Genomic DNA, 17,196 nt, shown 5'->3' with positions numbered 1-17,196 from the left:
CTCTAGGCTTCCGTGTATGTGGAATCTAGGAAAAAATGGTAGAGACGCACCCCTCTCTCTGCAGGGCAGGAACAGAGAAGCAGATGTGGAGGATGGATTGGGTGGACAGAACGGGGGAAGGAGAAGGCGGGATGAACGAGCAGAGCAGCTCGGACATGTGCATACTACCACAGGTAGGAGAGAGAGCTGGTGGGCAGATGCCGTATGCGGGGTTCTCCGGCGGCTCACTGCAGTGCAGCCTCATGGGGGCTAGAAAAACTCTCGCGAGCAGGTGTGACTCACACAGCAACAGACAGCAAAACGCTTTCACGAAGAACTTTTTACTGAAGCAAACCAAGCAGGTTTTAAGGCAGGAAAGAGAGAAACAGGAAATCCAATCCGGGCCCTCCCCACCAAGCTATCAAGTATTCCAACAAGTCCCCACGGATCAGGCTGAATGTCTTCTAAAGCCTCCTCGCGAAAAGCACAAGCTCTTGAACGTGTTTTCAACTGAAAGCCGCTTTTGCGACGCCTTGGAGTGCAGCCCACCAGGCTCCTCTGTCCATGGGATTCTCCAGGCCAGAGTACCGGAGTGGGTTGCCATGCCCTCCTCCAGGGGAATCTTCTCGACCCAGGGATCCAAACGGGGTCTCCTGCATGGCATGCGGATTCTTTAGCAGCTGAGCCGCCAGGGAAGGCACACAGTTTAAAAGTTCACACATTAATTAGCAAACCCTCCCTAAACCAAACAGCAGTCGGGAGCCAGGGCTTAAAAAATGCAACCTTCATAGCCTGAGCTGGAAATTTCCACATCAACATTTTTTTAGGTCCTTGGGGTGCCGAAGTCTGGTTCCTAAACCGTGCGTACCACCGATCCAACCAGTCCTGAAGACTGGACACAGCCCACGTCTCTGTCTCCTTAAAAAACAACCATATATAAAGGAGAGAAAGCAACCGTTAATTGGACAAACAGGTTTTTTTTTTTAAGCCACACCCAGCAACTTTCCTTTTAAAAGGACAGATTAGACTGGAAACCAGGATCTGAACTTCCATTTTAAGACGAGAAAGGAAAATGCAGGCAACAGGCAGGCAGGCTGGGTGTGGAGGGTGGTCGGCCTGGGCGTCCTTTATTTTATTTTATTTTTCCAAGGTTTTTCCCAATTATCTCCTGGGCCACATGGTTGATCAGTTCGCGTCTCTTGGATGCGGAGCCCTCCACCCGAGCGGCGCGCTCATCAAGTCCCCGCGGCCCTAAGACACACACACACACACAACTTGATGGTTTCCAGGCCTCCGAGTTCTTCCTGCCTCCCTCCCCCTCTCCCGGGTTTCAGGCTCCCGGGCCGACTCCAAATTTAGGCCGGGGCCGTAGGGCGTGGCTCCGGGGAAGCGGCCGTCACCAGGCCGGGCCCGCGAGCAGCCGGGCCCGGGGGCGGCCGCAGGGGCGCACCGGTGCGCCCCGGAACGAAAGGGGAACCCGGACGGGGCGGGAGGTGGGGGTCTCGGGGAGGGGGTCTGAGGCCGCCGCCAATGCCCATTGGGTGCCTCCAACTTGAAGACTTTGTGGATTTGAAAGCAAACAAACAACAACAAAAAAAACTTTGAGAGGGTCCGCCTCCAAAGGCGCACGGGGAGAAAGCGAGCGGAAAGAGGGAGCCTGCCTCCTTGGGGCGTCCGGCCACCGCTGGCACGGCGGATCCTTGTCGTGGGGAGCAGAGCCCCGCGCGCCCCGCTCCAGCCACACAAAGTAAGCCTCCCACCGAGGCGCGTCTCCAGGCATCGTGCGCCCCCACCAGGCAGGTGAGCCCAGGCACCGCCGCCCCCAGGTACCCTCCCCAAGTGCGCCCCCCGAAGTGCGTGCCAAACGATGCCCAGCCCCCACGGACCGCCTCTTAAGGTTCGCCGCCCCCGCCCCCCTTTCCTGGCGTCCCAACGCGGGTCGCCAAGTCCGATCCGCGCGCCCCTGGTCGTGGTCGGGTGGGGGTTGGTGGGTGCCCACCGGCCGGCGCTCACTCACCCTGGGTGGACACCAGGCTTCCAAGCAGGGCGAAGAGGAGCAGCGTTAGGGCGGCCCGACGCGCCATGGTGCGCCCCTAGCCGCGCAGGGAGCGTCCCGGGAGTGTCGCGCGCGCGCGGGCTGGGGCGCGGGCGGCGGCGGGTGGGCAGGACAACCCCACCCGCCCCCACCTCCGGGGCGGGGCAGGCAGGCGGGCGGAACCCGGGTGGGGTGCAGCGCGATCGCCCCGCCCCGGCCTGAACTCTCCCCGCCCGCGGGCGCCACCCCAAACCCTGGGCCCCCGGGGAGCGAGCCGCCGGGGAGGGGCGCGCGGGCTGGAACCCAACCCTCTCCGGCTCGGGCCGGGTCTCCCCGCCCCGCTTCCACTCCTCTCTTCTTGGGAACCCCTAGACAGACTCCATTCTCCTCCCCTTCTCTGTTAATTGTGCTCCTCTCTGCCTTGGACGCCGCAGCCCGCGGGCCCGCGTCCAGCCTGGACCAGCACACTGCAGAGCGTGGGTGAGGCTTTTAAGGGCGCAGGGCGAGGCCCCTGGGGCTTCCCAGGTGGCCTTAGCGGTAAAGAACCCGCCTACCTCTGCAGGAGACGTGGGTTCGATCCCTGGGTCGGGAAGATCCCTTGGAGGAGGGCATGGCAACCCACTCCAGTGTTTTTGCCTGGAGAATCCCATGGACAGAGGAGCCTGGTGGGGCTACAGCCCATGGGGTCACACAGAGTCGGACAGGACTTGATGCTTACTTCCCAGACTGGCCAAGAACCTCCTTTGCAGGTTCTTTGCACTCCCTAAACATCTTCTCCCCAAAGGCAGGAATGGGGAGGTGCAGGCCACCTCGACTTCTTACCCATTCGAGGCAGCTGGCTGGCGCCCAGGTTGGGGGTGGGGAGCGACCTTTCTGGGGACAGTCGCCAGCCACAGCCGCAGCATGGCCCTTTGGCCCTGTCCCAGGCTTAGGTGGGTGCTAAGAAGCTTCAGTCGTGTCCGACTCTCTGCCACCCCATGGACTGTGGCCCGCCAGGCTCCCCTGCCCATGGGATGCTCCTGGCAAGGATACTGGAGTGGGTGGCCATGCCCTCCTCCAGGGGAATCTTCCCGACCCAGGGATCGAACCCACGTCTCCTGCATTGGCAGGTTCTTTACCACTGGCACCACCTGGGGAAGTGAAGCTCTGAGCTTGAAATGCTCTCTGCCTGCCTTCAGGGCCCTGGAACAGCGGGTTAGACCGAGAAATAGCCCTGAGTCACAGTTCCATCATTCCACCCTGCCCCCCGGCTCAGACCCTCCCCATCACACACCTTTCCACTCAGGATGACTCAGAACCCTCCTCCCATTCCACCCCACCCGCTACACACACACACACACACACATACGCACGCACACCGCTGCCTGCTGCTACCTTCTGCCCGTACACACAGCAGACATGTGTTCCCCTGGGTGGGACACAAACCTGGCTGGAGAGATGCAGTGACCCACACACACCCCAGGGCTCCTCGACAGCTAGACAAACACACTTCCAAGGCGTGGAGAACAGTGGTTCTTTTTTCTTGGCCAACGGAAACCCCAACACACACAAGATTGCAGTTACATAATGTAAGCATGGGGGGGGGGAGGGGACAGAAAAACGGCCTGTCAAAGTGTTACTTTTGTGGATTGACTGCTCCCCCCCACCCCACCTCCCCTCTCCTGCAATGCATGCATGCTAAGTCCCTTCAGTCTTGTCTGACTCTGTGACCCCAGGGACTGCTGCCGCTGTTAAGTCGCTTCAGCCGTGTCCGACTCTGTAGCCCACCAGACTTCTCTGTTCATGGGACTCTCCAGGCAAGAATACTGGAGTGGGTTGCCATGCCCTTCTCCAGGGCATCTTCCCGACCCAGGCATCGAACCTGCCTCTCCTATGTTGGCAGGCGAGTTCTTTACCACTGAGCCGCCTGGGAAGGCCAGAGAGACCCGCACCTCCTTGCAAACTTCTCTCTGCATCTTTTTCTGCCTCTCACTTTTCAGGCTTTTCACTCTGCCAGTTATCGCAGTCTTGAGGCCAGTAGAGGGTGTGCACCTTGGGCGGTTGTAAAGAAGAGGACTTCTGGGACCCTTCTTAGGGAGGAAACGGATGCTGGAGCTGCTGCAGCCATTTTGGCACCTTGAGGTAAGTCAGACTCTCAGTGAAGAAACCATGTGCTTCCTGCCAAATTCCAAAGACCCTTCCCTGGGAACTTTCCACTTCATCCCATGTACCTTCAAAAGAAACACCCTACCTGGGTGTTTCTCCAACCTCTGACAACTGCACTGCACCATGGCTGACATGTTTCTCTTTTTGGAAGCTTCTGGAAGCTGGGCGCATTTGATCACTGAGCGACTGAGTCCCCATCCTCAGCCATCATCTTTGGCAGCATTGCTCTCTGGATGGCAGGCTTGGAGTTTTTTTTTTTTTCTTTATGTCTCTCCAGAGAGACATTCTGAAGACTTCTCTGATTCATTATGATGACTTTGCTTTTCTTTTTCCAGTGCTGATTTCCTTGGTTCCAAACAAAAAAATTTCCATAACATCATGCAGATGCTTTGGCTCCAAGAGGCCCTAACTTCCAGAATGAAAATTAAGTTAGTTGAAAAATCTTCCTGACTTGTATCCAAACACCACGGAACTGGAGTGAAGTTCATTAGCCAGACCGGGAGTGGGACTGAGCACATTTGGGAACAGGCGAGCAACGGGTCTCATCAGGTCAATGCATTCAGCTAACGCTGTCCTTCAGTTGCTAAGTCTTTGACTACATGTATTGCTTGAAGCTTCAGCTTCAGCATCAGTCCTTCCAATGAATATTCAGGACTGATCTGCTTTAGGACGGACTGGTTGGAACTCCTTGCAGTCCAAGGGACTCCCAAGAGGCTTCTCCAACACCTCGGTTCAAAAGCATCAATTCTTCATTGCTCAGCTGTCTTTATCATCCAACTCCTGTGAATAATCTCTTTCTCTGCTGCAGATCTCAGCACTGCAGTGTTTGCTTTTGCTGATCGTGTTCAGGATCTAAGTCGTGTTCAATTCTTTGTGACCTCATGGACTATAGCCTGTGAGGGTCATCGGTCCTTGACTTTCTCCCGGAGTTTGCTTCCAATTCATGTCCACTGAGTCAGTGATGCCATCCAGCCATCTCATCCTCTGTCATCCCCTTCTCCTCCCGCCTTCAGTCTTTCCCAGCATCTGGGTTTTTTTTTTCCCAATGAGTCAGCTCTTTGCATCAGGTGCCGAAAGTATTGGCTCTTCAGTTTCAGTCCTTCCGGTGAGTATTCAGGGTTGATTTCCTTTAGGATTGACTGCTTGACTGGGTGTCAAGCAAATGAAGCTACTCCAGCAACAGCTTCAATATATACATACCGGTTGGACCACAGGACGTGACCAAGGTTGGACCATTTTTGATGGATGCAAAAGGCAATTCTACATTTTACTGTTACCCTCGGTGTCTCCCAGTCTTATTCTGGGACCTAATCTATTTCTTCAGTTTTTTAATGGCTAGTTCATCTGACTTTGGTCCATTTGTAATCTGCCGTCCCAGCCAGACCTTTGTGTATATGTATGCATGTTAAGTGACTTCAGTCGTGTCCGACTCTTTGCAACCCCATGGACTGTAACCCACCAGGCTCCTCTGTCCATGGGATTCTCCAGGCAAGAACACTGGAGTCGGTTGCCATGCCCTCCTCCAGGGGATCTTTGCAACCCAGGGATGAAACCTGGGTCTCTTTTGTCTCTTCCTTTGGCAGGCGGGTTCTTTACCACTAGCGCCGCCTGGGAAGCCCATATATATATATATAAGCTGTAAAACACACGTGTGCACACAGGTTAAACAACAGACGCTTATTCCCACAGCCCTGGAGGCTGGAAGTCTGAGATCTCGCAGTGGGCAGATTCTGTGTCCGGTGGGGCCAGCTTCCTGGCTTGTGGGTGACCACCTTCCTTCTGTGACCTCACCTGTTGGAGACACAGCTCTGGTGTCTCTTCAATTCAGTTCAGTTCAGTTGCTCAGTCGTGCCCGACTCTCTGTGACCCCGTGGACTGCAGCACGCCAGGCCTCCCTGTCCATCACCAACTCCCGGAGTTCACTCAACCTCACATCCATCGAGTCAGTGTTGCCATCCAACCATCTCATCCTCTGTTGTCCCCTTCTCCCGCCTTCAATCTTTCCCAGCATCAGGGCAGCTCTTCGCATCAGGTGGACAAAGGATTGGAGTTTCAGCTTCAACATCAGTCCTTCCAATGAACATCCAGGACTGATCTCCTTTAAAATGGACTGGTTGCATCTCCTTGCAGTCCAAGGGACTCTCAAGAGTCTTCCCCAACACCACAGTCCCAAAGCATCAATTCTTTGGCGCTCAGCTTTCTTTATAGTTCAACTCTCACATCCATACATGGCTACTGGAAAAACCGTAGCCTTGACTAGGCAGACCTTTGTTGGCAAATTAACGTCTCTGCTTTTTAATATGCTGTCTAGGTTGGTCATAACTTTTCTCCCAAGGAGTAAGCGTCTCTTAATTTCTTGGCTGCAGTCATCATCTGCAGTGATTTTGGAGCCCAAGTAAATGAAGTCAGCCACCGGATGCCATAATCTTAGTTTTCTGAATGTTGAGCTTTAAGCCAACTTTTTCACTCTCCTCTTTCACTTTCAAGAGGCTCTTTAGTTCTTCACTTTCTGCCATAAGGGTGGTGTCATCTGCATTTCTGAGGTTATTGATATTTCTTCTGGCAATCTTGATTCCAGCTTGTGCTTCCTCCAGTCCAGCGTTTCTCATGATGTACTCTGCATAGAAGTTAAATAAGCAGGGTGACAATATACAGTCTTGACGTGCTCCTTTTCCTATTTGGAACCAGTCTGTTGTTCCATGTCCGTTCTAACTGTTACTTCCTGACCTGCATGCAGGTTTCTCAACAGGCAGGTCAGGTGGCCTGGTATTCCCATCTCTTTCAGAATTTTCCATAGTTTATTGTGATCCACACTCTCAAAGGTCACTCTTCCTCTTATAAGGACATTAATCCTATCCCGGGGACCGGCCTATAATCTCCTTAAACCCGGCCTCCTCGTCTAACCCCGCCTCCTCGTCTAACTACATCTCCTAATACGGTCACCTTTGGAATCAGGGCTTTCATATGTGAATTCTGGGAAAGACACACACTCATTCACTCCATGACAACCTCCATCTATCGAGAGTATTCTTTACAACAGCAGAATAGTAAAAAGATAAAAACAGACACACACACACACACAAAGCAGCTATCGGAACTGCAGGAAATCAGTCTATACTTGGAAACTGCAGCCGTTTGAAAGCTTCTCAGAAGATCGTTTAATGGTTTGCAAATACTTGTAAATCCCTAAAGGCACAGCCTAAGCCAATGCATATTCTACAGAAACTCTCCCGAGAGGACGGAGAGAAAATAGCGAAGGCAAATGAAACCTTTCCTTGATTAGTTAGTATATGCTGAGAAAGGTTTTAGTATCTGTTTTTTAAATTTTCTGCACTGTATTATTTTTGAACAGGATGTAAACATATTACAGGCTTCCCTCATAGCTGAGTAGGCAAAGAATCTGCCTGCAAATGCAGGAGACCTGGGTTCCATCCGTAGGTCGGGAAGATCCCCTGGAGGAGGGAATGGCAACCCACTCCAGTATTGTTGTCTGGAGAATCCCATGGACGGAGGAGCCTGGTGGGCTACAGTCCATGGGGTCCCAGAGAGTCGGACACGACTTAGTGACTAAACAACAACAATAGAATAGAATTAAATAAAACGAAATAAAGTACAGCATTAGTAGAACAACAGAATAGAATAGAATAAATAGAATAAAACAGCATTAATAGAAGAGAAACGTTAAAAACTAGAAAAATAAAGTGTATAAAATAGGTTCTTTGTTTCCCGAGACAAAGAGAACCTAATCTGTCAATGTCTGCAGCAGACAGCTGGCTGGGAAGCGTTCCTTAATAGTCACACATGGAGATCTCTCTCCGTATTTGTCCTGAAATTCCCTTTCCCAACTCAACATCCCCTGGCCTGAGAACAATCAGGAGGCTCCCACACATCTTTGAAGGGTCCCCAAGTTGCAACCAACTGATGACCTAAGAAAGCAAATCCCACAAAAGTGAGAACCACAGCCGTAGATTTTTTCATTTTCCAAGGGATGGATTAGATTAAAAAAAAACACACAACAAACATGGATCGTTCAGCATCTGGAAGACATTTGGAGTCACCAGTCACGTCAAAATCACGAGTCCTTCATCGTCTGGAGCTAGTCTGCCTGCTCCGATCAGGACGTCCCTGGGCAGTGACACCTTCAAGGGAAAAAAAAAAAACCCACCAGCCAAGTCAAGGAGTTGGGGGGACAGGGCTGGGGGACTTCGAGATTTAGTTTATCCACAGTGAGGGCAAAGGTGGAGAAGGGCGTGGCAACCCACTGCAGCGTTCTCACCTGGAGAATCCCCCGGACAGAGGAGCCTGGAGGGCTACAGTCCACGGGGTCACAAAGAGTCGGACACGACCAAGTGACTGAACTCAACAGCAAGGAGGGGTCTCGGAACCTCAGACCCAGTAACTGCTCAGTCGGAAGCCCCGGCATCCGCTGGGACTTGCACTGAGATCAGGAGTTAGGGGGACTGTCTTGCAGGACCCGGCCGACCGTCAGCTTGGCTCCTGCAGCTCTCCTGGGCTCCCTTCCGCATTTTACAGCTCTGTCATCCCGGTGTCTGGGTGCCTCACTTGGGAGACCCTGGCGACTGCTCCCAGAGGCTGGCGTTGCTGGAATGCTGCGTCCTTCTGGGCAGTCAGCTGGATGGGCCTGAACGCCCTGTGAACTGCCGTCACCTTGGCGGCTGTGGGCATGTCTGCTGACCTCCCCAGGAGTGACTCATCACCCAGAAGTCCCCACTGGCAGGTCCTGACCCCACACGTAGTCCTCCCTGGAGATCGAGCCTCAGTGTCTGCTTCTGGGGGGTGTCCAACCCCACACACCCCCTGTCTTCCTCGCTTGGAGAACCCTGATGTTTTTCTTCTACATTAATGCAAATATTTATTGACATCTCAAATGGGGTTAGGTACAATATATATTTTTTTTAATTTTAGTTTTAATTGGAGTTTAATTGCTTTACAGGATCCTGCTGGCTTCTGCCGTTGCGGCTGTTCAGTTGCTCAGTCATGTCCGGCTCTTTGTGGCCCCATGGACTGTAGCCTGCCCGGCTCCTCTGTCCGTGGGATTCTTCAGGCAAGAATACTGGAGTGGGTTGCCATGCCCTTCTCCAGGGGATCTTCCTGACTCTGGGATGGAACCTGGGTCTCCCTCATTGCAGGCAGAGTCTTTACCGTCTGAGCCACCAGGGAAGGTGTGAAAGTTGAAAGTCGCTCTGTTGTGTCCGACTCTCTGCGACCCCGTCGACTATACAGTCCATGGAATTCTCCAGACCAGAACACTGGAGTGGGTAGCCTTTCCCTCCTCCAAGGGATCTTCCCAACCCAAGGATAGAACCCAAGTCTCCTGCATTGCAGGTGGATTCTTTACCAGCTGAGCCACCAGGGAAGCCCATCCTTCACTATATATAGAAAATAATCAACAAGGACCTAATGTGGGCTTTCCAGGTGGTACGAGCAATAAAGAACCCGCCTGCCAACTGAGGAGACGTAAGAGACTCGGGTTTGATCCCTGGGTTGGGAAGATCCCCTGGAGAAGGGCATGTCAACCCACTCCAGTATTCTTGCCTGGAGAATCCCCTGGACAGAGGAGCCTGCCGTCTACAGTCCATGGGGTCACAGAGAGTCGGACACAGCTGAAGCGACTGAGCACGTACGCAAGGAGCTACTGTATATCATACGCACGTCGAGTCAATGATCTGTAATAAGCTACATGGTAAAAGAATCTTAAAAAAAAAAATAGATTCATGTGTACCTATAACTGAGTCACTTTTCTGTACAGCAGAAACTAACAGCATTGTCAATCAACTACACTCCAATAGACTATAAATATTTTTTTAAGGAAAGTTTAAAACTGTAAATTAAGTCAGCGTGCCTCAGGGGAAAATGCTAGTTTCGTCACTCCGATCCTGGCGTGAAAATAACATATTGATTGCTCTAAGAGGAACACCCTTCTCTTAGGGTCGGGACAAACGGAGATTATACTGCAGGGCTTTGTTTGCTTCAGAACTAAGTGGAAAGCAAAACAAAGCTTACAAAAGCAGCAGAGAGACAAACAAACAAAAAAGAAGGTAAAAAAGGACACGCCCAGCGGCCTCCCCACCGCCCCCACCCTGGCAGACACCCAGTATCCGCGCGTGGCTCAGCAGCGAGACTGACTGCTGAGTCCTCTGGTTTGAGCTGTTTTGTTTTCGCCTTCTCCATGGAGACTTCCTGCGGCCCTAAATCTGGCTTTTCTGTAACCGCAAAGAACAAAGTCTTGAAGATCAGTTAAGATTTCCAGCACTGCAGCAAGTTCTGTAAAGTGAGGGGATGGCACTCAAACAGCTTAGATCGGGTAGCACATTCATATTGTGAAAGCTACTTGTCATTGCCATGGATATTTTGAAAAAAACGCAACACACGCCCCGGAGATGAAAAAATAATATGTGTGTTCCGCCCTCTGTAGCAGTTCTGTCTCTCTCTCTCATACCGTCTTTTAAGTCTCTGCCCACCGCAGAGACATGTATCTGTAGCTACAGGTTTCCCAAATAGATGAGATGTTGTTGTTCAGTCGCTCAGTCGTGTCCGACTCTTTGCAACCCCATGGACCACAGCACACCAGGCCTCCCTGTCCATCACCAACTCCTGGAGTCCACCCAAAATCATGTCCATTGAGTCGCTGATGCCATCCAACCATCTCATCCTCTGTCATCCCCTTCTCCTCCTGCCCTCAATCTTTCCCAGCATCAGGGTCTTTTCCAATGAGTCGGCTCTTCCCATCAGGTGACCAAAGTATTGGAGTTTCAGCTTCAGCAACAGTCCTTCCAATGAATATTCAGGACTGATCTCCTTTAGGATGGACTGGTTGGATGTCCTTGCAAGCCAAGGGACTCTCAAGAGTCTTCTCCAGTTCAAAAGTCTCTCACCGTTCAAAAGCATGACTTCTTTGGCGCTCAGCTTTCTTTACGGTCCAACTCTCACATCCATATGTGAGCACTGGAAAAAGGGTATCTTTGAGTCTACAGACCTTGGTCGGCAAAGTGATGTCTCTGCTTTTGAATCCGCTATCCTGGTCATAGCTTTCCTTCCAAGGAGCAAACAGTCTGTGATTGTAACTGCTGACCTATCTACAAGCAAACTCAATAGTGCTGTGTTCTGTGGCTTGTGTCTCTAAGTTAACGGGCACCATGGGGAAAAAGAGAATACACACGCTTTTCTGAAAAAGTGGGTCCCCTGGCCCGTGGACTGTCTCTCTTTGTTCATGGTGGGGTGATACCCTGGGGACAGACTAGAGGCCAACACACCCCTGTGTCCACTGGATGATGGAAAAAAAGAGCTGCGACACTCCAGAACTAGGGCATGAAAATGCAGTTTCCCGGGGCAGGGGCAATGCCATCCCAGCCCCTCCCCTTTCAACTCTCCCAGAGCCTCCTGGCGTCAGTGGCCCATTCAGCTGCCCTGCCAGCCACTGGGCAAACTCAGTGGGCATGGCTCCAAATGCCCAGCTTCTAGGAGACACCAAACTCTTTGAATTCTTTTTCAGGGACAGTTAGGGCATGTCTGTGGACATCCTGAGAGCAGCATAGACAACCAGCTCCCCACCACCACACCCACCCCACTTCGGCAATCAAAGGTCGAGAAGTCGTGTGCCCGGTGGCTGGGTTGGGGTTTGGAAGGGAATGTACAAGTGTGTGTTTGCAGACAGGAATGTAAAGGCCCAGGAATTTGAGTGACTCGTGCAAAAATGTCATGCCGTAGGCTGAGCCCGGCAGGGTGGGAGGGGGAAACCCCACGCAGGAGACAGCGCCTCATCAGCAAGGCCAGGATCTGTGTCTCAGGAAGTGGTTGCAGCCGGCAGGGGTGACTCACTGGCAGGAAGAAGAGAATGCAATGGGCGATGACCCGAGAGGCATTTGCGTGGTGGTTCGGCTCCCCTGGTGGCTCAGCTGGTTAAGAATCTGTCTGCAGTGTGGGAGACCTGGGTTCCATTCCTGGGTTGGGAAGATCTGCTGGAGAAGGGAAAGGCTATCCATTCCAGTATTCTTGGGCTTCCCGGGTGGCTCAGCTGCTAAAGAATCTGCCTGCAATGTGGGAGACCTGGGTTCGATCCCTGGGTTGGGAAGATCCCCTGGAGGAGGAAATGGCAACCCACTCCTGTATTCTTGTCTGGAGAATCTCATGGACAGAGGAGCCTGGCGGGCTGCAGTCCTCGGGGTCGCAGAGAGTCAGAGATGACCGAGCGGATAACAGTCCCACCTCTGATTCTTCAAGGACCTTTTAAACTGTGTGTGGGGGGGAGCGCTCCCCACACAGCCCTGACAGAGGAACCTGAGCCCATTCCGGAGTTTTTCAGTGTCAACCAAAGAGGCAGAGCGGGGCTGCGGGCAGGAAGGGGCTCCCAAGGAGACTCAGGCTGCCCTAGTGGACGCCGACGGGACACAGAGGAGGGGGACCCCACAAGCTGCCGGTTGATAAAGGGAAGGGAGGTAGAACTGAGTAGATCCGTTCACAGATCTGGGGAAGGTCACCCCACATAAGAGACCGCTGGGCTCAGTGCCCAGGGCTGCTTTACATCAGGACTAGATTTTTTTCTGGACACAGCGGGGACTTCGAATCCCGTGGAAGAGACAGCAGAGGACCAAATCTTCAAAAGAATATAAGGCATCTCTGTGTGGTGAGCTTTCTTTACAGTCCAACTCTCACATCCATACATGACTCCTGGAAAAACCAGAGCTTTGACTAGAAGGACCTTTGTCGGCTAAGTGATGTCTCTGCTTTTTAATATGCTGTCTAGCTTGGTCATAGCTTTTCTTCTAAGGAGCAACTGAAAGCTGAATGCCAAAGAATGGATGCTTTTGAATTGTTGTGTTGAAGACTCTTGAGAGTCCCTTGGACTGCAAGGAGATCCAACCCGTCCACCTTAAAGGAAATCAGTCCTGAATATTCGTTGAAAGGACTGATGCTGAAGGTGAAACTTCAGTATTTTGGCCACTTGATGCAAAGAGCTGACTCATTTGAAAAGACCCTGATGCTGGGAAAGATTGAGGGCAGGAGAAGAAGGGGACGACAGAGGATGAGATGGTTGGATGGCATCACTGACTTGATGGACACGAGTTTGAGCAAGCTCCAGGAGTTGGTGATGGACAGGGAGGCCTGGCATGCTGCTGTCCATGGGGTCGCAGAGTCGGACACGACTGAGCGGCTGAACTGAACTGAGGTGACGAGCACTTGTTGAGTTGTCGGGGGCTCTTTGCTTCCTGGGGGCTCCGGCAGAGGCCCAGGTGTTGATCAAAGCCGTTCCCCAGAGGAAAAGTGAGAGTTTGCATTGACCATTGAAGAGGAAGCAGGATTCATGGCTCAAAGAGGGTGCACGTGTGTTAGTCGATCGGTCGTGTCCAACTCTCTGTGACCCCAGGGACTAGCCCGCCAGGCTCCTCTGTACATGGGATTCTCCAGGCCAGGATACTGGAGTGGGTTGCCATTTCCTCCTCCAGGGGGTCTTCCCAACCCAGAGGTGGAACCTAGGTCTCCTGCGTTGCAGGCAGATTCTTTACTAGCTGAGCTGCCAGGGAAGCCCTCAAGAGGATGCTGTGTGTTGTGACCAGCTCAGGGTGCAGAAAAAGAGGACTCCAGGGCTGCTTTCGGATTGGGACCGCCCAATCCGAAAGCAGCCCTGGAGTGTCCCCAGGCATCACGCTTCCGTTCTCCTCTTCTGGCGACCCCCTCAGAGGCTTGCTCCCCGAGGCATCCCCCTCCTTGCCCCGGGCCTGCCGCCGCCCTGTGCCCTGGGCTTGCACTCTTTTATAAAAAGATTATTTTTGGATGGACGGGGTCTTGGCTGCTGCAAGCAGGCATCCTCGCATTGTGGCGGGCGGGGGCTGCCCTGCAGCCGTGGTCTGAGGGCTGCTCCTTGCCGTGGCTTCTCTTGCAGAGCACGGGCCCCCGGGGACCCGTGGTGTCTTCCCTATGCAGGGATTGAACCCAGGTCTCCCACACTGCGGGCAGGTTCTTTTCCGCCTGAGCCACCAGGGAGGCCCCGCCAGGCTGTGGTAGGCAGTTTCTTCTCCACTGGGACCACATGGGAAGTCCCGGGCTTTGCTCTTAAGCTGCTTCTACTGGGGATCACCTTACTAATAGCCTTTCTGCAGGCATCAAAGTGCAAAGGTCTTTTCTCCATCTTAAAAGTAGTCTGCTCATTACAAGCAGAAAAACTAAAAGAATACAGGAAAAGGAAAAGAAAACATGGTTGCCCTTGAAGGAAAGCAGAGGTCTTTCTCACAGTCATCTTCTTGAGCCTAAACTTCCCCATGCACGCAGAATTAGATAAGACCCTATTGTCATTAAAAGATTTGCATAGAATGTCTTGGCTGGAGTGGACTTGCTGATAGTTCGTCCTTCCTTGGGTGTCCCCGGTGGCTCAGATGGTAAAGACTCTGCCTGCAAATGCAGAAGACCTGGGTTCGATCCCTGGGTGGGGAAGATCCCCTGGAGGAGGAAACGGCAACCCACTCCAGTCTTCTCGCCTGGAGGATCCCATGCGCAGAGGAGCCTGGCGGGCTGCAGTCCGTGGGGTCACAAAGAGTTCGACATGACTGAGCACGCAGGTGGTCCCGTGAGGCCAGTCAGCTTTGGCCCTGAGTATAGCCAAGAGTTCCGTCTCCAAGTTTCACACAAGCCCTGAGCTTGCAATGCAGAGGCTGTTGCAGTGAAAAGGAGATTAAAAAAAAAAGGAATGAGTTTTTGTTTTTTTTTTTCTTTCTCTTTCCTAAGAACAAAGAAGTGAAAGAAAACTGAGGAGGCCTGGACATTTCTAGTATCGGGTTTTTTGGTTGCTGTTGTTACTTAGCTGCTCCTAAGTCTGCACATCTGTATCTAAGTTTCCTTTTATGCCCTCTGAGTCTGCAGCTCCTACACCTCACATGTAGTTTTCCTTTGACTCTGTGCTAAGTACTTCCTGTATCTGGTGTTTACCCTTAAAACACCCTTCCTCTTGCAGTTATACAGCAGAAAGAGGGCGGCAGGGTCAGCGGACTGCCGGAGTCAGTTAGCAGGTTACTGATGCCAGCTTATGACTGTCTTGGCGAGAACGCAAAGAGGAAGAAATGAAGACCTTTGTTCCTCATCACCGACTCCTGACTGCAAGCCCTTGTCTTGTATAAGCCCCTAGACACCTCATCTGTCCTAAAGGAAATCAGTCCTGACGCTGATGCTGAAGCTGAAACTTCAATCCTTTGGCCACCTGATGCGAAGAACTGTCTCACTGGAAAAGACCCCGATGCTGGGAAAGACTGAAGGCGGGAGGAGAAGGGGACGACAGAGGATGAGATGGCTGGATGGCATCACTGACTCGATGGACATGAGTCTGAGTGAACTCTGGGAGTTGGTGAAGGACAGGGAGGCCTGGTGTGCTGCAGTCCATGGGGTCACAGAGAGTTGGACACGACTGAGCGACTGAACAAGACTCCCCATCAAGGGGCAGGGAACAGTCCTTGAGGCATGAGTATACTGGGTTCCCCTCTCTGCCAGCTGAGAATAAAAGCCCCCTTTCTATTTCTTCCAACCTCTGTCTCCGTATTTTTCATTCGGCTTCAGTGGGCAGAGAAAGTGAAGATTCTGGCCAGCAGTGAAGCTTGTACAAGACCCCCCGACACATCAGAATTTCAGGGCAGGAGGAGACCTCTGACTTTGGTGAGTTTTTTTTTTTTTTTTTCTTTTTTCAGATCCTTGGATCACGAAGACAGGGCTGGGAGCCACCTCGGCCAGGGTGAGTCCTCAAAAATCATTGTCAGATCTGCAAGATGAATGGAAGCGGGCGGAGCGCTCAGCTGTGCCTTCCGAACACGCCCTGCTCCTTCCCAGAAGTGCCTGTGTTATTTGGTTTTTAAGAAAGAAGACTCCCCGGGTGCCCCGCCCAGGGCCTTCTGGTTTCGTCGGAAACTACCTGACAATCCAATCAGTGCAGACTATGTGGACATGTCCATGCCAGACTCCCTGACTACCCCTTCCCCCATCCTTCCCCCTGCTGACCATAAGGTGATTACAGAATGTTGAGCAGAGTTCCCTGCGCTGGACAGCAGGTCCTTGCTGGTTCTCCATGTTAAATACAGCAGTGTGTCCATGTCCATCCCAGACTCCCTGACTATCCCTTCCCCCTAGTAACCCTAATTTTTTTCTCTAAGTCTGTGAGTCTCTTTGTGTTTTGCAAGGAAGTTCATTTGTATCGTTTATTTTTAGATTCCACATATAAAGGGAAAGTGAAAGCAAAAGTTGTTCACTCGATTCTAGCTCTTTGCGATCCCATGGACTGTAGCCCACCAGGCTCCTCTGTCCAGGGGATTCTCCAGGCAGGAATACTGGAGTGAGTTGCCATGCCCTCCTCCAGGGGATCTTCCCCACCCAGGGGTCAAACCCACATCTCCTGCATTGCAGGGGGATTCTTCACCGTTTAAGCCGTCAGGGAAGCCCAGATTCCACATATAAGTAGTGTTCTACAATATTTTTCTTAGAAGAGCATTTTTAAAGCCCTTAAATGAGTGTGCGGTCTTTTACCCAGCTCCTCCACAAACTTGAAGCATCCGTGTCAAAATTTAATTCTACGTTAAGGGAATAAGGAAGCTCTCTGAGGTCTCTTTGGATTTTCAGCTACCCCTTGGTAGAGAAGTGTCCTATTTCAATTGCATATTTCACTGGTAAGAGAAAACTTTTCTGAAACACTTCAAGCCCCTGAAGGCACCGCTGAATCTGAGTTTTAGCACTCAGTTAAAAGTATGATCTGAAGAATTAAAGAATACAGTGAGATCAATAGCGAGCCATCCTGACCACAGGTAAGCTAAGCCTTCTTCTCTGTCTCTCTGTGCTCCCCGACAATCAGTATGTATTCCAAGTTTGCATTTTTAATATCACAGAAATCACCACGATATTTTCAAGGGGCTAATGGGAAGTCATTATGTATGACTTTATGTATGTATGACATTATGTATGGATGTGAGAGTTGGACTGTGAAGAAAGCTGAGTACCAAAGAATTGATGCTTTTGAACTGTGGTGTTGGAGAAGACTCTTGAAAGTC

At 51.9% G+C, this 17,196-nt stretch overlaps 1 protein-coding gene and 1 long non-coding RNA gene across 4 annotated transcripts in view; one reads left to right on the top strand and one right to left on the bottom strand.

Annotated features, from left to right (window-relative positions):
• CD99 (CD99 molecule (Xg blood group)) overlaps positions 1 to 2,284 on the bottom strand; it is a 30,293-nt gene extending 28,009 nt beyond the window's left edge. The window contains exon 1 of one of the 2 annotated variants that reach the window (XM_027533050.1): positions 1,997 to 2,284. In XM_027533050.1, coding sequence (XP_027388851.1) covers positions 1,997 to 2,063 — 67 coding nt within the window. In that variant the 5' untranslated portion in view covers positions 2,064 to 2,284. The remainder of the gene's footprint in view (positions 1 to 1,996) is intronic. The other variant, XM_027533051.1, reaches the window with a different exon arrangement.
• Positions 601 to 16,245, top strand: LOC113886707. Of its 2 annotated transcripts, none has more exons than XR_003509533.1 (3): positions 601 to 1,779; positions 3,994 to 4,135; positions 15,850 to 16,245. It is a non-coding gene; the product is annotated as an uncharacterized LOC113886707 (long non-coding RNA). The 2 variants fall into 2 exon arrangements; XR_003509534.1 differs by lacking the exon at positions 15,850 to 16,245 and adding an exon at positions 15,126 to 15,380.
• Positions 16,246 to 17,196: the final 951 nt, after the last annotated feature.

Source organism: Bos indicus x Bos taurus, chromosome X (assembly GCF_003369695.1).
Source record: "Bos indicus x Bos taurus breed Angus x Brahman F1 hybrid chromosome X, Bos_hybrid_MaternalHap_v2.0, whole genome shotgun sequence".
Taxonomy (NCBI): domain Eukaryota; kingdom Metazoa; phylum Chordata; class Mammalia; order Artiodactyla; family Bovidae; genus Bos; species Bos indicus x Bos taurus.
Note: the sequence above shows the minus strand (reverse complement) of the source record. Positions and strands in the feature narration are given on the sequence as shown.